This window comes from Stylophora pistillata, chromosome 7 (genome assembly GCF_964205215.1).
Source record: "Stylophora pistillata chromosome 7, jaStyPist1.2, whole genome shotgun sequence".
Lineage (NCBI taxonomy): Eukaryota > Metazoa > Cnidaria > Anthozoa > Scleractinia > Pocilloporidae > Stylophora > Stylophora pistillata.
Window position 1 is genome coordinate 34,255,717 of NC_142525.1, and position 21,945 is coordinate 34,277,661.

The following is a 21,945-nucleotide window of genomic DNA, read 5'->3' on the forward strand; positions in this document are numbered from 1 at the left end:
AAACATTGTAAGCTGCTCCGTCTCAAAATACATGTATACAGATTGTTGTGCTCATTCATTGCAGTTGCTTTTAATATACAAACTAATTCTAGTCCGCATCCTCCTCCGCGGTAAGTGACACAAAATAAATAACTCCTCGTTTCTATAAACGCTCGAAAAAAGAACTGATGCTCATATTGGAGAATGGTGAGTTACACATGACCAATTACAGGAGGGATACTTACAACTTAAACATAGTAAATTTTTTTTATTAGCGGTACAAATCTGGTTGATATCGATAACAAACAGAAGCGTCACATTGTGACCCGCGTCTCGCTTGTCTGGTTGCAACAAAGACTGAATTCACCGCTGATCATTCATGCACTTCCAGGTTGAAGTCCACGCACGCGTGCGGCGCAAATAGCCCACGTGGAACAACCATACGTCACACTGAGTGATGAGTGATCTTCTCACAGCTGCTCAAGCAAAAATCACGACGTAATCTTAGTGGCCTTAAAATAGCTTGATTTGCTTCCCAAGAGATGTCACCTCAGCCTGTTCATGATCATTTTAAAACTCGAATGAGATCAGATATGCAGCCTTAACAATAATTTTCTAAGCCTCAATAGATTTAATGATATTACTTGTATTCTATTTCATACTTCCGGACAGAGGTCAGAGCTGTTTGAAGCTGTTTAGAGGTCAGAGCTGGTAACAAATTGGAACATGGGGGTAAGCTTTTCTATTAACATTTATCCGCCAACTGCTCGGAGTTTTCACTCAAAACCTTACTTCTTTCTTTTCAGATTATACTTTGAAACCCTACTGTAAAGCAAAGCAAAGCAAACTTTATTTACACAGGGTAGCCCATTCAGCTCTAAGGCTGGTATCCATAGGGGCCCTGTATTGAAAATAATTTACATCAAATTTCTAGAATAGATATATATATATATACAATGACTAAGATTTCACAACTACATCAACAGCCTAAAACTACAAAGCTAAAAACACAATTAAAACATAACATAGTAAATAAAATATCAAATTACGGTAAAAGGAAATGTTTTGCTCGGCGACAGAACGTTTGAATGTTTTCACTCTTCACAATGTTTAAAGGAAGTTTATTAAAAATTTCTGCGCCAGTAAAAAGAAAGGTCCTTCTCCCAAAATTCTGTTTTACTTTTGGTAGGGATAGCCTCAGACTTTGCCTCGTGGAATAATTGTGAATATTCGAAAATCTGGTAAAATATGATGAAAAGTAACCAGGAACTAATGAGTGGAGACAGAGAAAAACGAGTTTAGCCTTGTGGTAATAGCGTCTACTGGAAAGAGTCGGCCATTGCAGCTGATCTATTGCTTCAGATGACCGAGAAACTCTAAAAGTGTAAGGTCTTGGAAAAATGCGATTCTAAAAGGCTTTAAGTCGAGTAGAAGTTTGAAAGACGGATTACTCTTTGGGTGAATGTTGTCGAAACGCAAAGTGGATGATTTATCAACAGGATGGGCTTAGCATTCGCTCTTCGACCAACCTGTCCTGGTGTTCCCTAATGATAATGTTATCTTATTTCATTTAGATTTGCAGTTCTCGTACCGGGCCCACCGATTATGCGTACGTCCCCAGCAGGGAAGCCTACAAAGAAGGAAACGTTTCGCTTCTCGATGATGAGCCAAAGCAAAAAGGACAGAACGAAGGAGAAAATGACCACAATGAATGCGAACAACAACCAGTGATGGAAATAGACCCAGAGAGGGCAAGAGGTGCGGTGGGAGCTGAAAAGGTAGTAGCAAAGATCGTAACAGGGACAGGTGTGTTGAGCAATTGTCTGGTTGATAGATTGAGTGACTGATTGACTGGTTAAGTTGCTTGTTTATTTTTTACATCTTGCGCGTATGAAACCAGGACAATCGTAGGGTCCTAGCCTATGGTTGTGTTCAATCCTTACTCTTACAACGTGCAACAATCATCTAAACTTCTGCCATGTATCCCTCATTAATTCTTTCAAACAATTTCCTTTATCCCTAGTGCCTCGAGAGATTCTTAAACGTGGACCGTTAGCGTTTGAAGCTTGCGATAAAGCCCACCGTAAGGGAACCCCTGTCGTTAGAAGAGTTCCTATCATATTCATTGGACAGCACCGTTCGGGAAAAACTAGCGTTAAGAATTCACTCAAGGGCCAACCTTTCAATGTAAATGAAGATAGCAACAGAGGGAAAGATGCACATTCCTCTATATTCAAAGTGTCTCGTGAGATTTGGAAAGTGGGTGAGAAGGGCCAAGACCCTAATCATGACTCAGCATTCTCTTTTGATCATCATCCTGCGCGATCCACCGCTCAACATTTGAGATACAAAACACCAATTGAATCGGAGCTATGTAGGACCATTTCTTCAGAAAGCTCAAACTCAAAACATACCAGCAACAGCCCAGAATCTAAATTTACAGGTGCCGATGTTATTCACCTAGAAAGCCGTGACCCTGCCGAGATGTTTAAAGATCTTCAGTTTAGAAAGAAGCCAGAATCTTCCCAGAATTCCACAAGTACGGCACGAAATATTAACGACGATTCAAATTCAGGAGAAGCTTTACCGCAAACGGAAATTACGGATGAAGACATATATTCTATGTTGTGGGACTTTTGTGGGGAGTCAGTTAACTATACAGCATATCCAATTTTTCTAACCCCCAAAGCAGTCTACATATTGGTTTACGATCTCCGGAAGAATGCAAGAGCGTCCGCCAAACCCGTCGTAAAGCAAGGGCGGTACAGAGAGCTAGAAGACAGCCACCTCTCAAAAACAAATTTGGATTACCTCAAGTTTTGGATGTCTTCTGTTGCCTCCTCAGCCAACCAACACGAAGATAATCCATCAAAGTCTACATCAGAAGTACTGCCGGAAAAGCTGCCACCAGTCTTCTTGGTGTTCACTCATGCAGATACGCTTGGTGACGGCAGTGACTCTAAAAAAATTGCACGAGATATTTATGGGTCTTTAAAGCAAACGCCAAGTGGGGTTCACTTGTACAAAGATTTCTTTGTCGTCGACATTGCAAAATCTGGCCGAGAGTTTGAGTGTTCGGAGATTGTGCGTTTGCGAAAGGAGGTACTTGCTGCATGCAGTGAATTACCACAGTTGAGAGAAACCATTCCAATCCAGTCATTGATGTTTGAAAAAGCAATTCAGAAGAAAAAAGAAGAGGGCCACAAATTTGTTTCCCTCGAGGATGCTAGATTACTTGCGGACGAAGAGTGTAACATAAGTGACGAAAAACAGTTCCAGAAATTAATGAACTTTTTGCATGACCAAAGAATTTTAATTCACTTCCATGAAACTCCGGAGCTAAAAAGATTGGTTATCTTGGATTCTGAGTGGTTAATTAACGTTTTCACGGAGGTCATGTCAGTCAAGTTATATGAAGGGTCAGAGAGCAAACTTGAGCATCTATGGCGAAAGCTTGAGACGGAAGGAATCTTGGAGGAGAATCTCCTGGAATATATTTGGGGCCCTCTACATGACAAGAAAAACACCTACGAGAGTCTTCTCGCAATTATGGAGAGGTTCGGCTTGATTTTGCCTTTGCCTTCGCTTGCTCCTTCTAATGGTAAGACGTGTCTCGTGCCATCCATGTTAATGTCTTACCCAACGAAGGGTATTACAAGTCTTGTTGCAGCTGCACGAATTCCTCCTATCTTTCTCACATTTGAGTCTGGACGAGTTCCCTCTGGTTTGTTTCTCCGAATTGCGCTGCAGTTGGTTCAGTGGAACAGAGAAAACAATCCAAACTCAGCAAACTATAACTTGTACAATAATTATGTCAGATTCTATCCATCAATGAAGGAGAACTGCTCTGTTATCCTCCAGTGTCATTCGTCTTCAATCGAAGTTGTCGTGCATGGACAAAATGCCAATCATGAGTTGGAGGATGGTTCACACACAGAGTTGGATTTGCCGCGGCGGGAGCCCTACGACGCAAATTGTGCGCGAGCAGTACGTAAGCAGTTGGAAGTGATACTTAATTCCATGCATCCCAAGTTCTTTTGGCCAAAGAACACGAGGTATAGAGTTGGCTTTATGTGCCCAATCTGTTGTCAAAATGGCGGAATTGTTAAGGAATGTAAATTTCACCTTCAACAAGGTTGTAAGCAAGAGGAGTGTTTGCATTTTTTGTCTGAGTCTGAAATTTGCAGTGCGAACATCATTAACTGTACCAGGAATCCTGTGGCACCAGAAATAAGAGTTCGAAAAGAGCAGTTTGAGCCCTGGCTAATGACCACACCACAACAGGTATGCCACTTACTTGAGCTGTGAAGATTATTGGTTATTGAAAGGTAATACTCTTTACACGCTCGTTGAATTGTAATTAGTTTTTTTTTTTTCACACTGGCACTGAATAATTAGGAGTGTTCTTGAGCTGAAAATTATAAAATCACAAGAAAGATCAATATCAATTTCAACGTTCTAATTTCGATCAATTATCTTGGTCCACAGGGTACAAGGGAAGAATCAATTAAGACACAGGTCTCCTTGCAGCAAGAAGGTAGTAACAGCTTATGTTTATTGTCCCTTTTTCACTCACGGACGTTAACGATCAAATGCATTACTTAAAGCTAAATTCAAGACTAGTTATCAATAAAAACTGTAACGGCTCATTTTTTTATCCTAAATCTCCCAAAAAACTGACGATAAAATAGTTCCCCAAGGCCTTCCTCGTGAGATTCAAGACTTCCTCAGATTACCGTCACATGATAACCGAGGCATAAATTTTCAAGATCTTCATGAATTCCAAGAAATTTTAAAGACGGACTCAGCTTTCCCTAAACGTTCAGACCCAGAGACAAAGAAAAGGATCCATTTGCTAGCAAGGAAGTCTGTAGCAAAAAATCGGTACGACGTGTTGAAACATCTGAGAAAAATTACACCAGCTGGATCTACTGGTGAGTCTTTCATTTGTTTTCATGCTGTGATGTACTTGTTCCAAGTTGTTTTTTCCGTCTTGTACAAGAAAACGACTCCAAAACTTGAAAGAGCAAGGGCATCTGTGTCGGGATAAGAAATTTCTCAATCCTTATCCAGGAAATAAGCCAAATGAGGGATTTACATGCACATAACCGTTTCAGCTTAATTCGACTGACACTTTTAACTTAGTCCTCGATGAAGTATAAATTATTGAAATGAAGAAATACTCTGAGAACTATGAACTGATCAATTTAATTTGAAAAAAAATGCGTGTTATAAAATTTTGATTTAAGGTTTGAAAGGGGTTGTAGTGAATTTAGAATCCTTTTTTACTAGAGAGTATGCACCTCAAATAGGTGCCCCATGGCGATGACCTTATTCTTTAAATCTAGCATTTTCCAAAAAGGACCTTTTTTAAGGGTAATATTGGAAAGATCGAAGGCAGTTGATGCGAGAACTTGACTTTTTGAATCAACAACTAATTCTTCTTTGGTAGGTCCCTCCGTGCCTGAAAACACCGACATTCGTAACATTTCTCATCGTCGAAGGAAAAAGCTTACAGAATCCCTGAGTGGTAAGTCAAACACACTACTTGTACAAAATGGATACCTGAAAAGAAAAAGAAATCGTACCAAGGACACCCGGCCATTGTCTGTCACCTTTTTTTACGTTTCTGGCGAATAGAGGCAAACGAGACGAAGAAGGAATTCCAAGGGAGACTGTCAAAACACTTCCTCACCTTCCATCCTCTTCCTCTTCGGGAAAAGATAATGAGAGCATTTAAGTCTTACTAAAAAGAGATTAGAAATAGGCATTGTTCTCTGTTTTTTTTCCCGCGTGTAGGTGGACAGGACTGGAAGTTCCTTGCTGAAAAACTTGGCTTACATCCTGATGAAATTCGATATTTAGACTACCGCGTCCGTAATCCTTGTGAAGGGGTCTTGAATAGAGCTGCTGCCCAGGATTCCGTTAATGTTGGCGATCTGTACAACTTATTAGTCGAGCTTGGGTATCCTCTGATAGCTGATGAACTGTAAAGCACTAACACTTACCTTATGTCTCGCAATCTTACTCTTAACGTGAGTTTATACATTCCTCGATGGAAACCGCGGAAATTATTCTGTTACATTTTAAAAATGTCCAGATAGAAAGCATTCGGGTGCAAAGTTTTCGTCTTAGATTAGGCCTTGAAAACCTTACTTAACGTGCTCCGCATATCTTTTGCCCATGTATCCATAACCTGCGATCATGTTCCCTTTGGTAGGGGGGAGGGGGGATAAATAGTGTAGCTGAGCAAGATAAGGCGGTCGGGGTGACAGCCGCTTGTTTGCAAACGCGCTGTTCTCTCGAGTTATTCTTTTGATGTATCCGATACGATTTCATCAAAAATAGATCTAGATACAACAGTGAAGACTCGAAGGCGTCAAGTAGCGCTGCGATTAAATGTTCTCTGTCCCAATTTCTCTGTCGACCTCAACCGATACCCCAATCATGGCGGCAAAGATTCCACAAACCTCCTTTTAATTTTTTTCCTTTTCACTCTTTAGATATGTATTCCAAGGGACTCGCCACAACAACAGATCACTAGAAGGATGTAATTATTTTGTCACTTCCAATATCAACTTCTAGATTACACTCTTGCCAAACCGCCTTGGATCAATTTTACTATAGGTAGTGTCGGCCGACATGGCGACCGACATGGTGACCGACATGTCGACCGACATATCGACCGACATATCGGTCGACAGTCGGTCGACAGTCGGTCGATAGTTGGTCGATAGTCGGTCGACAGGTCAGTCGATAGTCGGTCGATAGTCGGTCGATAGTCGGTCCATAGTCGGTCCATAGTCGGTCCATAGTCGGTCCATAGTCGGTCCATAGTCGGTCCATAGACGGTCCATAGTCAGAAGATAGTCGGAAAATAGTCGGTCGACATGTCGACGGACTGTCGACCGACAGATGGAGTGTCGCATCTCGGTGGAATATCGGTCAAGTGTCAGTGGTCTATCGGTCGAGTGTCGGTAGTCTATCGGTCAAGTGTCTGAACTTTATCGGTAAATATAGTTTGAACGTCGCACGTGTGGTTGTGTATTGTTGCAGTGTCGGTATTGAAAAATTTGATTTGAAGAAAAATTTGACTCGAAGGCATAAACTTTCAGGTATATGATTAAGTTGTCAGTGAAGTATCGGTGAAACATCGGCCAAGTGTTGACCGAGTGTCGGCTAAGTGTCGGCCAAGTGTCGGTCAAATATCGACAGACTGTCTACCGATATGTCGACCGACTATCGGCCGACCTATATCGGTCGACATATCGACCGACATGTCGACCGACTATCTACCGACTATCGACCCACTATCGACCGACTGTCGATCGACTATCGACCCACTGTCGACCGACTGTCGACCGACATGTCGGCCGACTCTACTTATAGTAACATTGATCCACCGCCTTTAAGCTATTGATCCTTCGGGTTCATTCTGTCTACTCATCCCTCATCGAATGGCGAATGAAGGCTTCGAGAGAGTAAATGATGCTGTTCGCATTATCTTCGGCGGCCCTTGTAATGACTCGTTTTAAACTTCGCCGGAAATTTGACATATATAACCTTGTCACCAATTGGAACATGGCTCAAACGATCTAATCGACGAATTAGACAAAAGTCCGGATTCTAGACAAACAATTCTTGCGGGTATTGTAGTAACCGGGATATTTTTTTCCGCGTTACTCCCCCTGCTTACTCTTGCGCTGCCACATGTAGATTAAGGAGGAGGTCATCTGCGACCTGTCAATGTACAGATGTACGCCAAATTTATTAAACATGATAAAGAGGCACAATGTTGTTTTGAAATGGTAATATGGTCTTAGTGTTTGTACTCCAACACTTCGACCCTATCTAAATGTGTTTGTAATTGAGTTCACAGGATAAGCGATACAATACTCTTACTGTGTAGTGAAAGATAAGATTACAATTACACCACAAGCTTTGACCCTGTCACTGTTCTAGTCTTAAACTAAAACAATTATAGCGATAAAAAAAAATGCAGAACTTTGGCTTCCCCCTGATCACGGTCAGCTGAACGGATCCAAGAATCCCTATACATTCAAAATCCATCCCCTCTTTCTGCAAATATGTTTCTAATCTAAGGTGTCTGTTCCAGCTACACCTTAGCTATTGATGCTCCTAATACATTTTGTTGTCGTTTACGTGACTTTAACGAAGCTAACAAGTACTTTAGAGATTTACGTGGTTCTGGCATATAATTATTTACACAAGGAAATGGAGGGGGCGGCGAAGGGGGATAGGGGATTATGGGTTCTTGCCGCTTGTTTTGAAAAACAAATAGATCCCTCGTGCTTCAGATCAGAAGTTCATCAGTCTGCTTCTCTATATCGTTATCTTCAGGCACTTTTAAGACTGAGATTGTAAAGACGGTCAAAACCCCGCTCATCATGTTCCAAAAATACTCAATAATGGCATGGATGACCGAATTCTCTCTCATCACAACGCACAAAGCGCCTGCCTCCTCCTTATGGAAGATTTCCACTTCGATCTCTGCAACATGAGCCAGCTGCTCAAATATATATATGCGGTAAAAATCCACTCGGTGGTATCCACTGCGGATTTCAAGCATACTTAGAGGATGCTGCCATTTCGCATGACGGTTTTCATCACAAGCGTCCCTTAATTTGTTTTGTCATTCATTTGCTGGTCCTCAGAAAACGCTGAAAATTGAAAATCTTCGTTACGGAAACTGTCGCTTTAACATGGTGTGTTCGCTGAATATGCGACACGAAAACTGGTTTTCATGAGACAGAGAACATTAAAAAACACTTTCAAACGTGCTGAAGGACTAGAATCTCTCTGAGACAGGAAGAACATCATTTCAGACTATATTCAAAAGCCAAAACATGCGTCGGCCTGGGTAAATACTCTCAGAAAAGGGAGATGCTATGTCTACAATTCACGCTATCATAAATATGTAAGGAACCTTGATTGATCATCTGAGCAAAAAGAAAAATTAACAGGGGCTTCAACCCTAACGCACTGCAATGGAACAAAAATTGCCTTAAATTTCCTAGCACGGGAAAACAAATAATAAAACACAAAATGGTCCAAATCACCTCCCACAATTACGTAACTATGTAAAAATCGAACCATATCTGACGACAGGAGAATATCAACTGAGAGCTCTCCGTTAATATTTTCTTGGTGACGAAGATTTCATCGAACTATTCATAAACTGAATAAACTCAAAATAAAAACAACCTATCGATAGCCTAAGGTAAACTTAGACACAACGATACTCTCAAACAGTTACTTCTTTCCTCATCAATAAGGTCATCCTCGTTTACTGTGACATAGTCATCCATGCCTATCGTGCCTATATCACGTAAATAAGAAATCAACACATCTTCCGTTGTCTTCATCGGGGCGATTTTCCTGGCACAGTCTTCTTAGGGTCCATCCCCGTTACTTTTAGGATCTTTCCACGTCGTTTCCTTCTTTCTTTCTTCTTTTGATTTATCTTCTTCGTCATTACACCTCACCTCCAAGATAAACATGTGTTTGTGTTTACGTCTTTCTCTGAGGAACTGTGCGCCCCATCTGTTGCATGTGGACGATCCGTTAATTGCTCCCGCAATACCGCTTCTAGCTTCTCGGTCTCGTGTGCCTTGTGAGGAGTATCTTCAGATAGTTCAGGCCGCTCATTTGGCTTACATTCAAACTTTTGTCCACTCTTACCTGAGTCAAAATAATTCGGTAGCACTTCTTCATGAATCTTTCTGTGAGTTTTGTTCCACAAAAAGATGAAGCTTTTCCTTCCGTCCAGAAACTCGTCTTGAAACTGAGAGGAAACTTTTCTCCTTGCCCAACGAGAAATTACAGACGACTTCTCTTCATCTGTACTCTTTTAATGATTGTCACCACCAATTACAATTTGAACATTTCTGTCTGTTTAAAGGAAAGAGGAATAAGCGACTGTTTAATAACGCTTATTTGACACTTAGGGACCACACACTTATTTATTTCCGAAGGGGGGGTGGGGGGGCGCGGAATGACCGAAGACTAACCGCCTAGGCCTATGAGGACATTATATAAATTTAGACGTAACAAAACTAAAATTGCACGCACCCCTTCCTCAAAGGTGATAAATAACGACCGGTCCCTTAAGTGAACATGACTACCAATGTGACCTAACCAAACCCCCTACCTCATCACATACACCGAAAAATTACCTGTAGCTTGAAGTAGTGCTTTATAGATCTTTGCCTAACCGAGTCCAGCATTTTCCTCGTTTATGGAAAGACGAGGTTCATTCGCATAAACCACATATAAGACAACATCCATTTGTAGTTTGGGAGTGGCTTTTTCAGCCACATGCGACATTTCAGAAGGGCGAAAATATGTCTTGACGATGTCGAAGCTGAGCTCTTGTCTTGTATCCCCTTTCATGTCAAGAAGCAGTTTCCCCACCGATTCTAAACTGTACGTTTTGTCGCAATTAAAAAGAAAGACACGTTTGCGACATTCTATCTTCGCTTTCAGATGTGGTTGATCATTCATTGCTTCTGAAATACTTCGCTCCATTTCGTTCTGCCGTTGATCCATGGTTGACCGCTGTTTTCCGTGAAACAGAAAATGATATTGTTTGTCAGAAAAATGCATGCCGGTAAATGGAACGTCACGACAGACAGGAAGTGCGTGACATCAGCGGCTTGGTCTCCTTTAGCTTACTTGTATGGTGAAAATGACGAGTCAAGACTTATTCATCTGCCAATGCTTCAGGTGACAAAATGAAAGTGGCATCGGAATATAAAATCCTGGGACAAAATTAAACAGCGGACATTCGATTGATGATATTGTTGTGACGTATGTTTATTTCTTTTCTATGCGTTGACCGACATATATATATTTGTGATTTGCCGTTTAATCAAAAAGTCAGAGAAGTGAAGAGCTGATGGAAGCGCGTAAGACTTGCGTTAAGGTCTAGGTTCGGTTCCTGGCTGAGACTGTTGTGTTAGGTTCTTCGGTAAGACACATTAACCGTCACATTGTCTTTCGGTCATCGTTTATACGTTTTCATAATAAAAAAAAAGAACTACAGATAACTCGGTAAAATGCACGACAACATTGCGCGCACGTGATTCAGTTGTAACAAAAAAACCTAGTTGTTTCACTGCGCTCTATGGAAGTAGGTACCGTCTGATATATTGTCATAAGTGTGCGGTAAACGAAGATCACAAGTATCCACAACACGTTTTTGGCATGGGAAGAAAGAAACAAAACTTCAGCTGTCCAAAGTTCAACATGCAGCCAAATTGGCTAAAGAACGTGTAACTATACAGTTCTTGCGTAACAACGTGACACTATTACCCTAGGCAATAACAAGCCTGACTTGTGCACTATTAAGTCAATTATGGCTGGCTAAGCGAAATGCCGACGGTTTTGTCTCTTTGATGGGATAGTATTTAGATAAAACCAACAACTTGATTACAACAACAAAAACAACAACAACAATAACAACAATTTTATTTGCACCCTGAATAAAACTTACATTAAAAGAAAGGAAAACAAATAAAATAAAGTGCATGGCTGCCCAAAATAACCACAAAGCTAATAGAATTGAGCAGCCATCCTTAGGATTTTAAATACTGTAATGACTAACGGTGTCAGGTACTGAGGACTTCTTAAAGTACCACACATATTCTTAAAATACAAATTAGCGAAAATAAGCAGGAAAATAAAGTACGTATAGGCAGATTAACTAATCGGAAGAAAGAAAATGTATAGTATAATTAATTCAGTTGGTAACCTGCAAGAATACTTGATTTTAGCTTTTTCTTAAATTGTTTAAGCGATAGAAGCTTAATGTCATCACTGATTGCATTCCAAACCTTAGCGCCTTGATATCTAATATTAAAAATACCATAGCTTGTTCTTGTCTTTGACATTGAACGGAATAAATCATTTTAAATCAGAACTGTGCCAAGCCACCATTCGATGTTTGTAGGTTTAATTATTCACTGAATTTTGTTACGCCGTTACAAAAAAATCCATTACCAAATTACATCAAACGCACTTTACTGATCTATTCTTATTGGTATAGGTAACACCATGATTTCGAGTGCAATTTGGTGTTAACTAAGGCTTAGACATATAATAAATTTTGAGGTATAAATGCCAGTGTGACCCATTCAAACTACAAATATCTATGGGTATATCCGATATTGAAGCAGTTTCAGTCTCACTTAATGTACTTAAGCCCTGCAGTGCTAGTGTTCATCTTACGGCCAATCTATATCGATATCTTCCAGATTTTTCTTTTGAACGAAGCAACTATACACATTATCCATTAATCCGGTTATCACATTGTAAAAGAACTCAATGACTGTGGTGATGTATAGTGACAGATAACTGGTTGAAAGGTCTTTAATAACAACGCGGGCAGCACCTCCCTGTTTAACACGATAGACCTCCACATTAGCTTCTGCAACATTCGCCAAATCTTTCGATATTCGTGGCAGCAATTCATCAAGGAGTTTCCACTGCTGGCGCCATTCTTCTATCTCCTCCTCTGTGAATTTTCCATTTCGTACTCGAGTTTTAAACACAAGCGTACCAACCTCCGTTATGCCGTTCATCTGTTGTTCTTCAGAAACCCCTTAAAAATTCAAGAGTCACTGACCATAAATATCGTGAATCCACCGAAAGTTGCAAAATTTCGTAACTCATTCTATTTTTCCTCAAGAATACAAAGTTCATTATTTAAATGGGTCGCTATGCGGACTTAAACGTAACAAAATGACAAGAAAATTCTATTTTCAAAAAGATAAAAAGGACTATCTGCTAGCACACAAAATTTAAAATCGGGATTGCATCGCGCTGTGGTGTACGAAGTTGCATAAATACTTTTTTCATTGTTTTACGGGGAGGGGGGGAGAACGGCCATCTAGGTGTATATTGAGCTTTTCGATTTTTCGGAGAAAACAAAGCGCGATTGAACTTTTTGGTATCATTTTTTAAAAAAAAGGTTCATCAAAATGGTTCTTAAGGAAAATTAGAATGAATTACGAAATTTTGTAACTGTCGACGGATTCTCGATATTTAATTTATGATGTTTCAGATACGGAATGAACATGTACTGTCGGATTAACATCTCACCTCTATTTTAAGGTCAGAAACCACTGTTTTTGTCATTTTAAACGAAACAGAATGGGATAAGCGAATATTCGCTAACAAAATGACAAAAATTACCATTCCAGAGGCCCTTTGGGCGAGACAATTATTCTTATCACGATCCAGACATCTGAAATGGACCGCTGACAGCACCCTTATTTCAAATATCAGATAGCCCGAAACTATGCCAGGACCTTTCCATTAGGTAACATTCGGAAGGCCAGCACTTCCTCCTGAACCGCAATTAGTTGATGAGTATTAAGTCGGATATCTACAAAAAGATCACACAATACATGGATACTTAAACGAAAGAAGATTACAACAGTTTGATACTCTCTGACGGTTACCTCTTACTTCACAGTCCACACCATCATCACTTACAACGACATACTCCTTCAATATTAACTCGGACAGGTCATCTAAAATTGAATGCTTTCCTTCTTCTGTTTCTGATGAGTCTCCGTTGCTTTCAGCATTTGTAGGCGGTGGTAAGATTGGCACTCCCTCCTGCTCGCTTTGCTTACTTACGACCCCTTGATCCGTAAACTGTGCTGGCTCTGAAGCAGCTGTGTTCTTGGTCTTCGGCGTCCCTGGAAGACTATCAGTAGTGTTTTTTTCTTGCGATGACCGCTCATTCGACTCCTTTTCAAACTTCTGCCCAATCTTGCTTGGGTCAAAGTAATGCAGAAGCGCTTCTTCGTGAATCCTTCTGTGAATTTTATTCCAAGAAAAGATAAAGCTCTTCTTTCCGTCAAGAAATTCGGCTTTAAATTGAGAGGAAACCTTTAGTCTGGCCCAGCGCGAAATCACAGAACTTCCTTCTTCATCTTTGCTCGTGTACTGATCGTCTCCGCCAATAACAATTATAACATTTTCGTCTGGTTAAATGAAAAGAGAAAGAGTAGAGTGATAACTAAATTTAGCGAATTTGTTTGTTGTATTACCATAAATCTGATTTAGCTGTTTGCGTCACGCTAACGGCCAAATTGAAAGAGAAACCGTATAATCTTGCTTTGTTTACGAACTAAAAACAGTCTAGCAGTCTAGCAGTAGTTCAATCGGGTATCCTTTACCATAAAAACATATAATGTCATTTCCGAATGTATCTTCAGTGTTTCTTTGAATAATGTTCAGCCGCCATGAGCAAACTATGACCGTCGTTAAGTAAAATCTACAGCAAAAACAGAATACGTCATTTATTTACCTGTAGCCTGGAGCAATGCTTGGTAGATCTTCGCATAACCGATTCCGGCATTATTCTCGTTTATGGAAAGACGAGATTCATGCGCATGAACCACAAAAAAGGCAACATCCATTTGCAGTTTAGGAATGGCCTTCTCAGCCACATGCGACATTTCAGAAAGGCGAAAATATGTCTTGACGATGTCGAAGCTGAGCTCTCGTCTGATATCGCCTTTCAGGTCAAGAAGCAATTTCTCCACTGAGTCCAAACTGTATGTTTTGTCGCAGTTAAAAAGAAAGACACGTTTGCGACATTCTTTCCTCACTTTCTGATATGGTTCATCATTAATTGCCTCTATAATGCTTTGCTCTATTTTGCTTTGTTCGTCCATGTTCAAAAGCTGTTTTCCATGAAACTGGTAATGCCGTTTTTCTCAGAAAAAAATGCATGCCGGTAAATAGAACGTCACGCGAACAGACAGGAAGTACGTGACACTTACCAGCTTGGTTTCCTTGCGAAGGCACTTCTTCCGCTCACATAGACCGTGGCGATAACTAACTTTGTTTATTCCGTGTGATTTAGCCCTTGCCGATACTTGGTATTAAGGTATTCTCAGATAGAAATGCTTGCCGGTGGAACGTCAACGACAGGGAGGAACTCTTGTGCTGATGAAGGCCTTCTCTTGGTGATTAAGAGGATGAAATCATCAAACAAACATACTAATTCTGAGAAATAAGTTTCTAACCGAAACGCAGTAACGTTGTATTTAATTATTTCAGACGATACTTTTCATCAATTCATCATAAATTGAAATTGGTGAATTGTGTTATGTGATCTAAGGTCAAATTGGAAATATTTTATAGAAAAATCAACATCAGACCTCTCTATATAACGAGGAGCGAATTTTACACAAATCGTTCAACCGTTTCCCGACCTTAAAGTGCCAAAGGGGATCAGAAGCGAATATTTAGCTTAGATTGCAAACATCTAGATTGCAACCCTTATCGTGTCGCTGACATCGTCGATGATGTACAGAAAATTTCTCCTTAGGTAGGGACAATGAACTAGAAATCTTTTATACACTATCTATGTTATGGACAATGAAGGGATTCCTGACCCGTTAGAAACAGTCAGGAAAAATTGTTATGTCGGCAACTGGCCAAACCTGCACCAAAGGCAAAACGACTCCATCAGTCTGCATGACTCTAGCAGAATCTACTGAAGCAATCTGGGGAAAAATAATGATTTATGCACTCAAAACGAACGGCCGGAGATCTGGGGTCAACTACGTCATTTCTGAGAACCGAAGTCCCACAAAACTCGCTAAGTGTCGTATTCGGCAGTCAGCGAAGAAAAGAACGAGTGTTGAAAAATCGTCTCCTTTACCAAAATGGGAAGTGAAGAGTCAAAAATTGTAAGTACATACAAATCATACGCTTTAGATACTCTTTTCTGCAATAACGCATGAGAATTGCGAAGGAAGCGATGCGCCAATTCCAATTTAATTACCTTCGAATTCCTTGCGGCGCTTTGAGTAAACATTCGAATTTTGAAGCTCGCCTCTTTGACTCCTTCGAAAAAACATCAGCTGAGGAGCACATTTGCAAAGATGATGAATCCAAAAACGTATAAATCGAAAGTCAATTTGTACGCCTTTGTCCATGGCTACGATTTCTGGTGTTGCTACCTCAAGACGTATTAAAAGCGACTTCCGGGAAATTTTCCTCTGACTGGCAATTTCTAGGGAAAAAACACTTCTTTCGATGTGCACTATGAGAAAAATTTGGATCATAAAGTCGATGAGATACCTTTCTTCTGTAATGGCTAATGCCGCATTCATAGAAACAGCTCCTTGAAGTGGAAAGATACACCTTATCGCCGGAAAATAAAAGAGACACTTTGGAACGGGGAATTTGATTCAAATTTGATAACACATCAACAAAGTAAGCGTCTCTCATTCATAATAATTTTGATGCATGAATCTTAAAAATTAAAAAAAAATTAAAAACCGGTCTTGTTCTAATATGTATCCTTCACAATATCCTCTCTGAACAAATAGCACCGTTGGTATTATCCCAGCAAGAAGACTGCCCAGGAACACGGAGCCTGCTTTCGTTAATTATTTTCAGATATTTAAAGATCAGAACAAGGCTCCATGGTGTTCTGCGTATTTACTTATTTTGCTTTACTTCAATAAGAAATATTCAGAAAGCCGAGACACCGCGGATCCGACAGCGTGCGAGCAAGGTCGGCTCAGAGCCCAAGAAGAGCACGAGAGGAAAATGAAAGAGCTGCAGGGTGAGTTGGAAAGACTGCGTCTGCGATCGTTGCGTGACGCCGAAGAAAGGGCTCGAATTGAAGACGAAGAGCTAAGAGAGAACTTGGATGTCCAACAACGTGAAACAGAAAAGTTAGCGAGAGAGCTAAAGGAAAAGGAAAAAACGCTCCAACTCAAAGAAACACTGATGAATTACGACTTTCAATGCCACCCACGTATTAGGAAAGAAGCCTTCCGTGATCTGCGAGTGGACAACATTGAATTCATTCGCATTGCCTTAATCGGGCCAGCGGGTTCCGGAAAGACCAGTTTCATAGGTCAGTAAGAATAAAGTTTATTCAGGCATGATGAAAGACGCTTTCTTTCGTTTCTTATATTACTATACGTCCATTGAATCATCGATCAGCCAGATTCTTGGCTAGGATTTCAGTGTTGCCATAAAGTTTTTATTGTTAAGTAAGACCTACAGCGTTGGAAATTTCAACCAAACGACAACTTCGTTGTGCGTTACAACTTGAATTTTTATATTAATTTTCAATTTTTTGTATTGCTTTGATTTTGATTTATTTGTTTGCTTTAAGTAGAGCTTACACAGTTACATGTCGTTGCTAAGAATAGTATTCGTCATCTGTACGTATTTACCACCAATTCTATCTTATTATCAAATTAAAATTTTTACCAGGAACGCTACAGCGAGCTATCGGAGAGACCCAAAGCGCTTTTGAACATGGAAAGGGAGGAGAAGGCGATATTCTTCTCCAGGAATATTACGTGCAAAAACAAATTCGGATACTGGACACCAGAGGATTTTTTGAACGAGACGACAAGCTTTTTGATGAATGCCTGAACATCCTAACAGGAAGGTAAATAAAAAGAAATTTATAGCTTTGAAGAAAATCCAGGACAAAGTATGACATTCTTTTTGATCTGTCAAATATTTCGTGTTCGTATGAGGTTGGTCCGGCTTGACGCATTATATGACCGAAAACTGCAGCCCTGAAGGAAGGTTTTGTAAGGGGCCGCGGGTTACAAAAATTACTTATACAAGTTCCTTAGATGCCCTTCCGTGCATTTGATTTGTAAACAGAATTCGCCCTGGAGAGGAAATTGAGAGAGAACACGAAAAGTCTGAAAATCGCTCTAGCGATGGAGGGCAGGAGTCGATGATGAGAGCAAGGAAGATTCAACCGTTCTCTAAATACGTACACGCTGTAATTTTTGTTGTAAAAGGGAACGACCGTCGACTAGAGACAGGCACTTATACTGAGCCACTTAAGAAGATCCGGGCTCACTTTCAAAGAGAGGGTAAGAGCTGAATTATTTAACAGATTATGAAAGTATTAATCCGATATTCATTCATTACTTACTTTCATGGCAATAATCATGTTTAGTAAAAATAACAGGTCGGAGAGACTGAGGAATGTCACCGGGGAAACTATACAACTGCAATATATTTTAGGAATATTATATTGCTTTTGCAAGCACATCATTTGGGGTTGTTAATTTTGGCACCTATTTAAGTTTATAGGAGAAGTAAAAATGATTCAGTTTGTTTGCATTTCACTTACCTAATTAGTCTGTCGTGCTACAACCAAAGATTGAGGGTACTTCTGAAACACATTGCGAGGGAACCTCGATTAATTTGTCATTTTGCAAGTAAAATGGATGTATCACACCTCATTTCATCCATACGAGCGGGTCACTCTCCTGTAACTGTAATCACGTGTCTGGACAAGCTGAAAACTGAAGAGGACCAAAGAGATGCATGTGGCATGGCAGCTCGGGTAACCGGCGGTGCTGGAGAGAGAACTCACCTCATTTCTAACTATACAGAGGAGAATAACAACAGGAGTATTACAGTAGACCGAGCCGCTCTTGACATTTTGGAGTCCGCTTTGATTTCTGCTGAAAGCTTCATACAAATACGTAAGCAGAGAGAAAAAACTCACAGGAAAAGGGAAGCAATGGCTTCAGGTATTTTAATAACGCTTACAATACACAGTTATATCTCGCACTCAAGAAAATGTTTTTGTTTCCTTTCAAAATGGGTAAATTAAGGCTTCATGAGATTATCCCGCCTCAATTCGGTTGGTAAATAGTCGAGCTAGTTTGAAAACAGCACCCCGTAATTACACTTCGGCGAAACAAACTCATCTGTGTTCCGTGGGAAGCGAAATGTTTGGTGTTGATATATGTCTAGGGAATATGATCATCAAGTAATAAACAAACAAGTAATGTTAAGAGTCAAACTAAAACAACATCCATTGCTTTCCTCGAAGACATTATGTTCTCCTTCATATCATTGCTTGGTATTGTATAGAACCAAGTACGCCCTAATTTCATTGGGAAGATCTGTATTCGATGGGCATAAGCATTTCATTGCTTAGTGTGCTAAATGGAAATACGCCAATGGTTGTTACTGTTATTTACAGCCTACCCAGGTCCAACTTAAACTTTTTTAGGAAGAAAATATTAGGACAAACTATTAACCATTCCACAGGACAAAGCAGTGGAGTGGATAGTGTGGAGAAGTTCTTTGCCCGTCTAAAGCAACAGCACCACTGGACCGAACAGGGGAAAGTAAATTCAGCACTAGACTACCTGAGAAGACAGGAAATCAACACCGTCATGGTCCTTAAGGAAATGTGGAAAGAAATCAAGTCGGACCTGCCATTGTCGACGGGCATGAGGAAAGTTTTAGAACAGGAAATGGGACATATTTAAAGTAACGCTGTAACGAAAGAGTCAAACGTGATATTACTTTCTTTTATCATTTTGATACCTCCGTTTACAGACTGTTTAGGTGTATTCGACCACAAATCTTGGTAATAAGTAATGTTTTATATCTGCTTTTACTTATTTTAGGCTTTCGCCGACATGCATATTTGACGTACCGTACACTATCATTCTTTTTCAACCGGCTGTAAGATGAATAGGTCAGAAAAGCTATAGAAGAAAAGCGCTCCAAACCTAACTTAAAGATTGCTGTTTAAATGTATCACTAGAACCACACGAGGGACCGGCAGTTGGATATTGAGAGGGGTCTAAGCGAAAGGGAGTTGGATGATTTTTGGTTATGTTAAAGACTCTTATTCTGGAAACACAAAAATGTTTAGACCCCACTCCTCCCCCTGAGGATTCCAACCTCTTATGTGTGATTTCTTACCCATTGGGAAATTATTTCATAACATATTTTGTGTAAGATGGTTTTACCTCAATTGCAACTCTTTTCGTTTCGGTATGGTAACGTAATCAGTTCGTGTTACATGATTTAGCCGTTCAAGGGCCCATGTGAGAAAACTATCTTTTCGTGTGAGTTCTCTGGTAAGTAAAATAGCCTTCGACATTTGTGTAATGTTTGAATTTCAAGAAAGTAACCTAGAAAATCTCAACAAGTTAAACGGAAGACATCGATGTTCAAGCTTGGCAACTATTTAGGAAAACATGACCTCATTACTAAGCTTCACGTGAAGACAAATACCTTACTCGGGGGCACAGTCACTACCACAGTGGTAAGGCTTTACGCATGCGTAAGTTACAGGCCATTTCGCTGCTGCATTCTTCTTATTTTACTGAAAATGTGTTGAGCTTCATGCATACCACACTCACTCCAAAAGTTGCTGTTACACTGAAAATTAGAGTGTATGATTTCTCTCATAAGCCTCTTGCCTTAACGGAATCCAAACATTTATTTGACTTTTAAGTCAAATGGTTAAAACTATTAAAATAGTTTCCAAGATTTCAGTGTTTCCAGGACGATTCTGACTTTGACTGACTTTGCCTGTTATGTAGGGAACCATTGAAATAAGACTGGCTCTAGCGTTCAGATATAGTTTGTAGGGATAATTTGCATAGGTAGCAATGGCGATCATACCAAAACAAGTTAACGCCACAAATAATAAACACTCCAAAACGTTTATTTGTAGCAAACTACAGCAAACCTATAAGAAATTAAGCGTTCCTCCAAGAGGCGAGAAATTAATTGCTTTTTTCTGTACAAGATTAACCAAGCCTCACTTTGCTTTCAAACGTAAACCGCTGTGATCTATTGCAAGCGTTTGCGAAATCATCATTTTGAAAGCTGAGTGCAACAATTGAAACGCAAATCTTAATTCAAAGTAGGTTACTTAATAGCTTCATTTATCGCCTCAGATAACAACATTACTCTTCGGATTTCGTGCTTATGTCAATTGTTACGTGAGTACCTCTGTTATACGAAATATGAATTTACATTTGCAAGATAAAATCAAAGTCATCTGATACTAGCTGTGTAAAAATACCATACAAGATAAGAAACTAAATCTCATCGACAGCATGACTTTTTATGGGTGTATATTTCTCTTTGAAACTTCTAGGTTCTTTCATAGACATACCATTTGAGGAATTTCATTTCATTAACTTTACATATAGTCTATATGAATCAGCAATTCTCAAAACAGTACAGTATTACTACATCTCTACTGTCATCTTACTTGAATGCATATAACAATCCTCTACCAGAAATTAGCACATAATCATGCTATATCGAAAACTATAGGACACGCCTAAAGCAATATTCGAAATAGAGATCTGCGTAGTCTCTTTTAAATCAAAATTATAACCTTAAGTTTACAATCTCTTCGAACGTAATTGGATGAAGAACTCATTTCATTTACAAATCTGTAGGGTTGTAATTAGACAACGTGATCGATTAAATGAATATACTCAAATGAATCCACCAATCACTGAGTTGATTGGAATAACCATACAAATAGCCAACCATCCCCCACTTAGAGCCTTCCAGACTGGAATTACAAACCCCTATTTCGATTAATCCCCTCTGTTTATCTCGGAAATTGCAATGGTTATGATTAATTGGTAACAGGACCTAAATACACAGGGTGAAAGGTTTTTGCGCCCCACTCTTTATCGTTAACAAAGCAAAAAGGTAAAAGCCTAAATATCCAGGCATGTAGTGTCCTTTTTAGGTTCAGATTGGCTGTTACCAAAGGTAAAAAATAAGCCGAGGTCAGACAAATATTTGCTCGCAACAATCTTCTTCAGTTACAATAGGTCAGCTAACATAGGAAAGTCATGTGCAATAAACAATTCGTACAGCTCGCCCACGCTTAAGTGGCGCTGCTTTGCAATAAAAGACAGAGCCGCGTCCATTGGGTTCAGTGTACGCTTGTCTAGAAAACGAATCTCTTGAGGAGTCAGTCCCAGTCCTTCTGCAAGCTCCATCCATTCATCGCCACCTAAATCAAAGGTTTGTTTTTTAACTATTTTGATAATAAAAATAGTTGGGTTAACTTGGAGGTGGATTTCAGAACTGACATTTCAAACTTAGAATGGGACCTTAATTGAAATAACCACAGTGGTAAGCCTT

General features: G+C 39.9%; 3 protein-coding genes and 1 pseudogene across 5 annotated transcripts in view; 2 read left to right on the forward strand and 2 right to left on the reverse strand.

Annotated features, from left to right (window-relative positions):
* Nucleotides 1-7,772, forward strand: part of LOC111338643 (uncharacterized) — a 9,689-nt gene extending 1,917 nt beyond the window's left edge. The window contains exons 2-9 of one of the 2 annotated variants that reach the window (XM_022945160.2): nucleotides 652-711; nucleotides 1,554-1,785; nucleotides 2,003-4,263; nucleotides 4,468-4,516; nucleotides 4,671-4,913; nucleotides 5,432-5,509; nucleotides 5,779-6,014; nucleotides 6,483-7,772. In XM_022945160.2, the coding sequence (XP_022800895.2) occupies nucleotides 706-711; nucleotides 1,554-1,785; nucleotides 2,003-4,263; nucleotides 4,468-4,516; nucleotides 4,671-4,913; nucleotides 5,432-5,509; nucleotides 5,779-5,972 (3,063 nt within the window). In that variant the 5' untranslated portion in view covers nucleotides 652-705 and the 3' untranslated portion in view covers nucleotides 5,973-6,014; nucleotides 6,483-7,772. Of the gene's footprint in view, nucleotides 1-651; nucleotides 712-1,553; nucleotides 1,786-2,002; nucleotides 4,264-4,467; nucleotides 4,517-4,670; nucleotides 4,914-5,431; nucleotides 5,510-5,778 lie in introns of both variants that reach the window. The other variant, XM_022945157.2, reaches the window with a different exon arrangement.
* Nucleotides 7,729-11,351, reverse strand: LOC111338650 (uncharacterized; annotated as a pseudogene). The gene is made up of 2 exons (XR_002695605.2): nucleotides 10,176-11,351; nucleotides 7,729-9,891 (listed from the first exon to the last, which is right to left on the reverse strand). The product of XR_002695605.2 is annotated as an uncharacterized LOC111338650 (transcript).
* Nucleotides 11,352-11,452: 101 nt separating this feature from the next.
* On the reverse strand, nucleotides 11,453-15,448 carry LOC111338645 (uncharacterized). The gene is made up of 3 exons (XM_022945162.2): nucleotides 14,321-15,448; nucleotides 13,464-13,994; nucleotides 11,453-12,601 (listed from the first exon to the last, which is right to left on the reverse strand). Exons 1-3 carry the CDS (start codon nucleotides 14,688-14,690, stop codon nucleotides 12,225-12,227), a joined length of 1,278 nt encoding a protein of 425 aa, XP_022800897.2. The 5' UTR covers nucleotides 14,691-15,448; the 3' UTR covers nucleotides 11,453-12,224.
* A 120-nt stretch (nucleotides 15,449-15,568) lies between these two features.
* LOC111338644 (uncharacterized) lies at nucleotides 15,569-21,290 on the forward strand. The gene is made up of 6 exons (XM_088726280.1): nucleotides 15,569-15,713; nucleotides 16,498-16,894; nucleotides 17,260-17,440; nucleotides 17,665-17,880; nucleotides 18,274-18,551; nucleotides 19,078-21,290. Exons 1-6 carry the CDS (start codon nucleotides 15,690-15,692, stop codon nucleotides 19,299-19,301), a joined length of 1,320 nt encoding a protein of 439 aa, XP_088582406.1. The 5' UTR covers nucleotides 15,569-15,689; the 3' UTR covers nucleotides 19,302-21,290.
* The last annotated feature ends 655 nt before the right edge of the window (nucleotides 21,291-21,945 follow it).

Coding starts and splice junctions, on each gene's coding strand:
- LOC111338645 (XM_022945162.2), bottom strand. CDS start 14,690: ATGGACGAACAAAGCAAAATAGAGCAAAGCATTATAGAGGCAATTAAT. Junction 13,995..14,320: donor AGCATTGCTCCAGGCTACAG/GTAAATAAATGA, acceptor TCATTTAACCAG/ACGAAAATGTTATAATTGTT. Junction 12,602..13,463: donor TGTGGACTGTGAAGTAAGAG/GTAACCGTCAGA, acceptor TGAATTTTTAAG/GGGTTTCTGAAGAACAACAG.
- LOC111338644 (XM_088726280.1), top strand. CDS start 15,690: ATGGGAAGTGAAGAGTCAAAAATT. Junction 15,714..16,497: donor GAAGTGAAGAGTCAAAAATT/GTAAGTACATAC, acceptor TACTTCAATAAG/AAATATTCAGAAAGCCGAGA. Junction 18,552..19,077: donor AAGGGAAGCAATGGCTTCAG/GTATTTTAATAA, acceptor ACCATTCCACAG/GACAAAGCAGTGGAGTGGAT.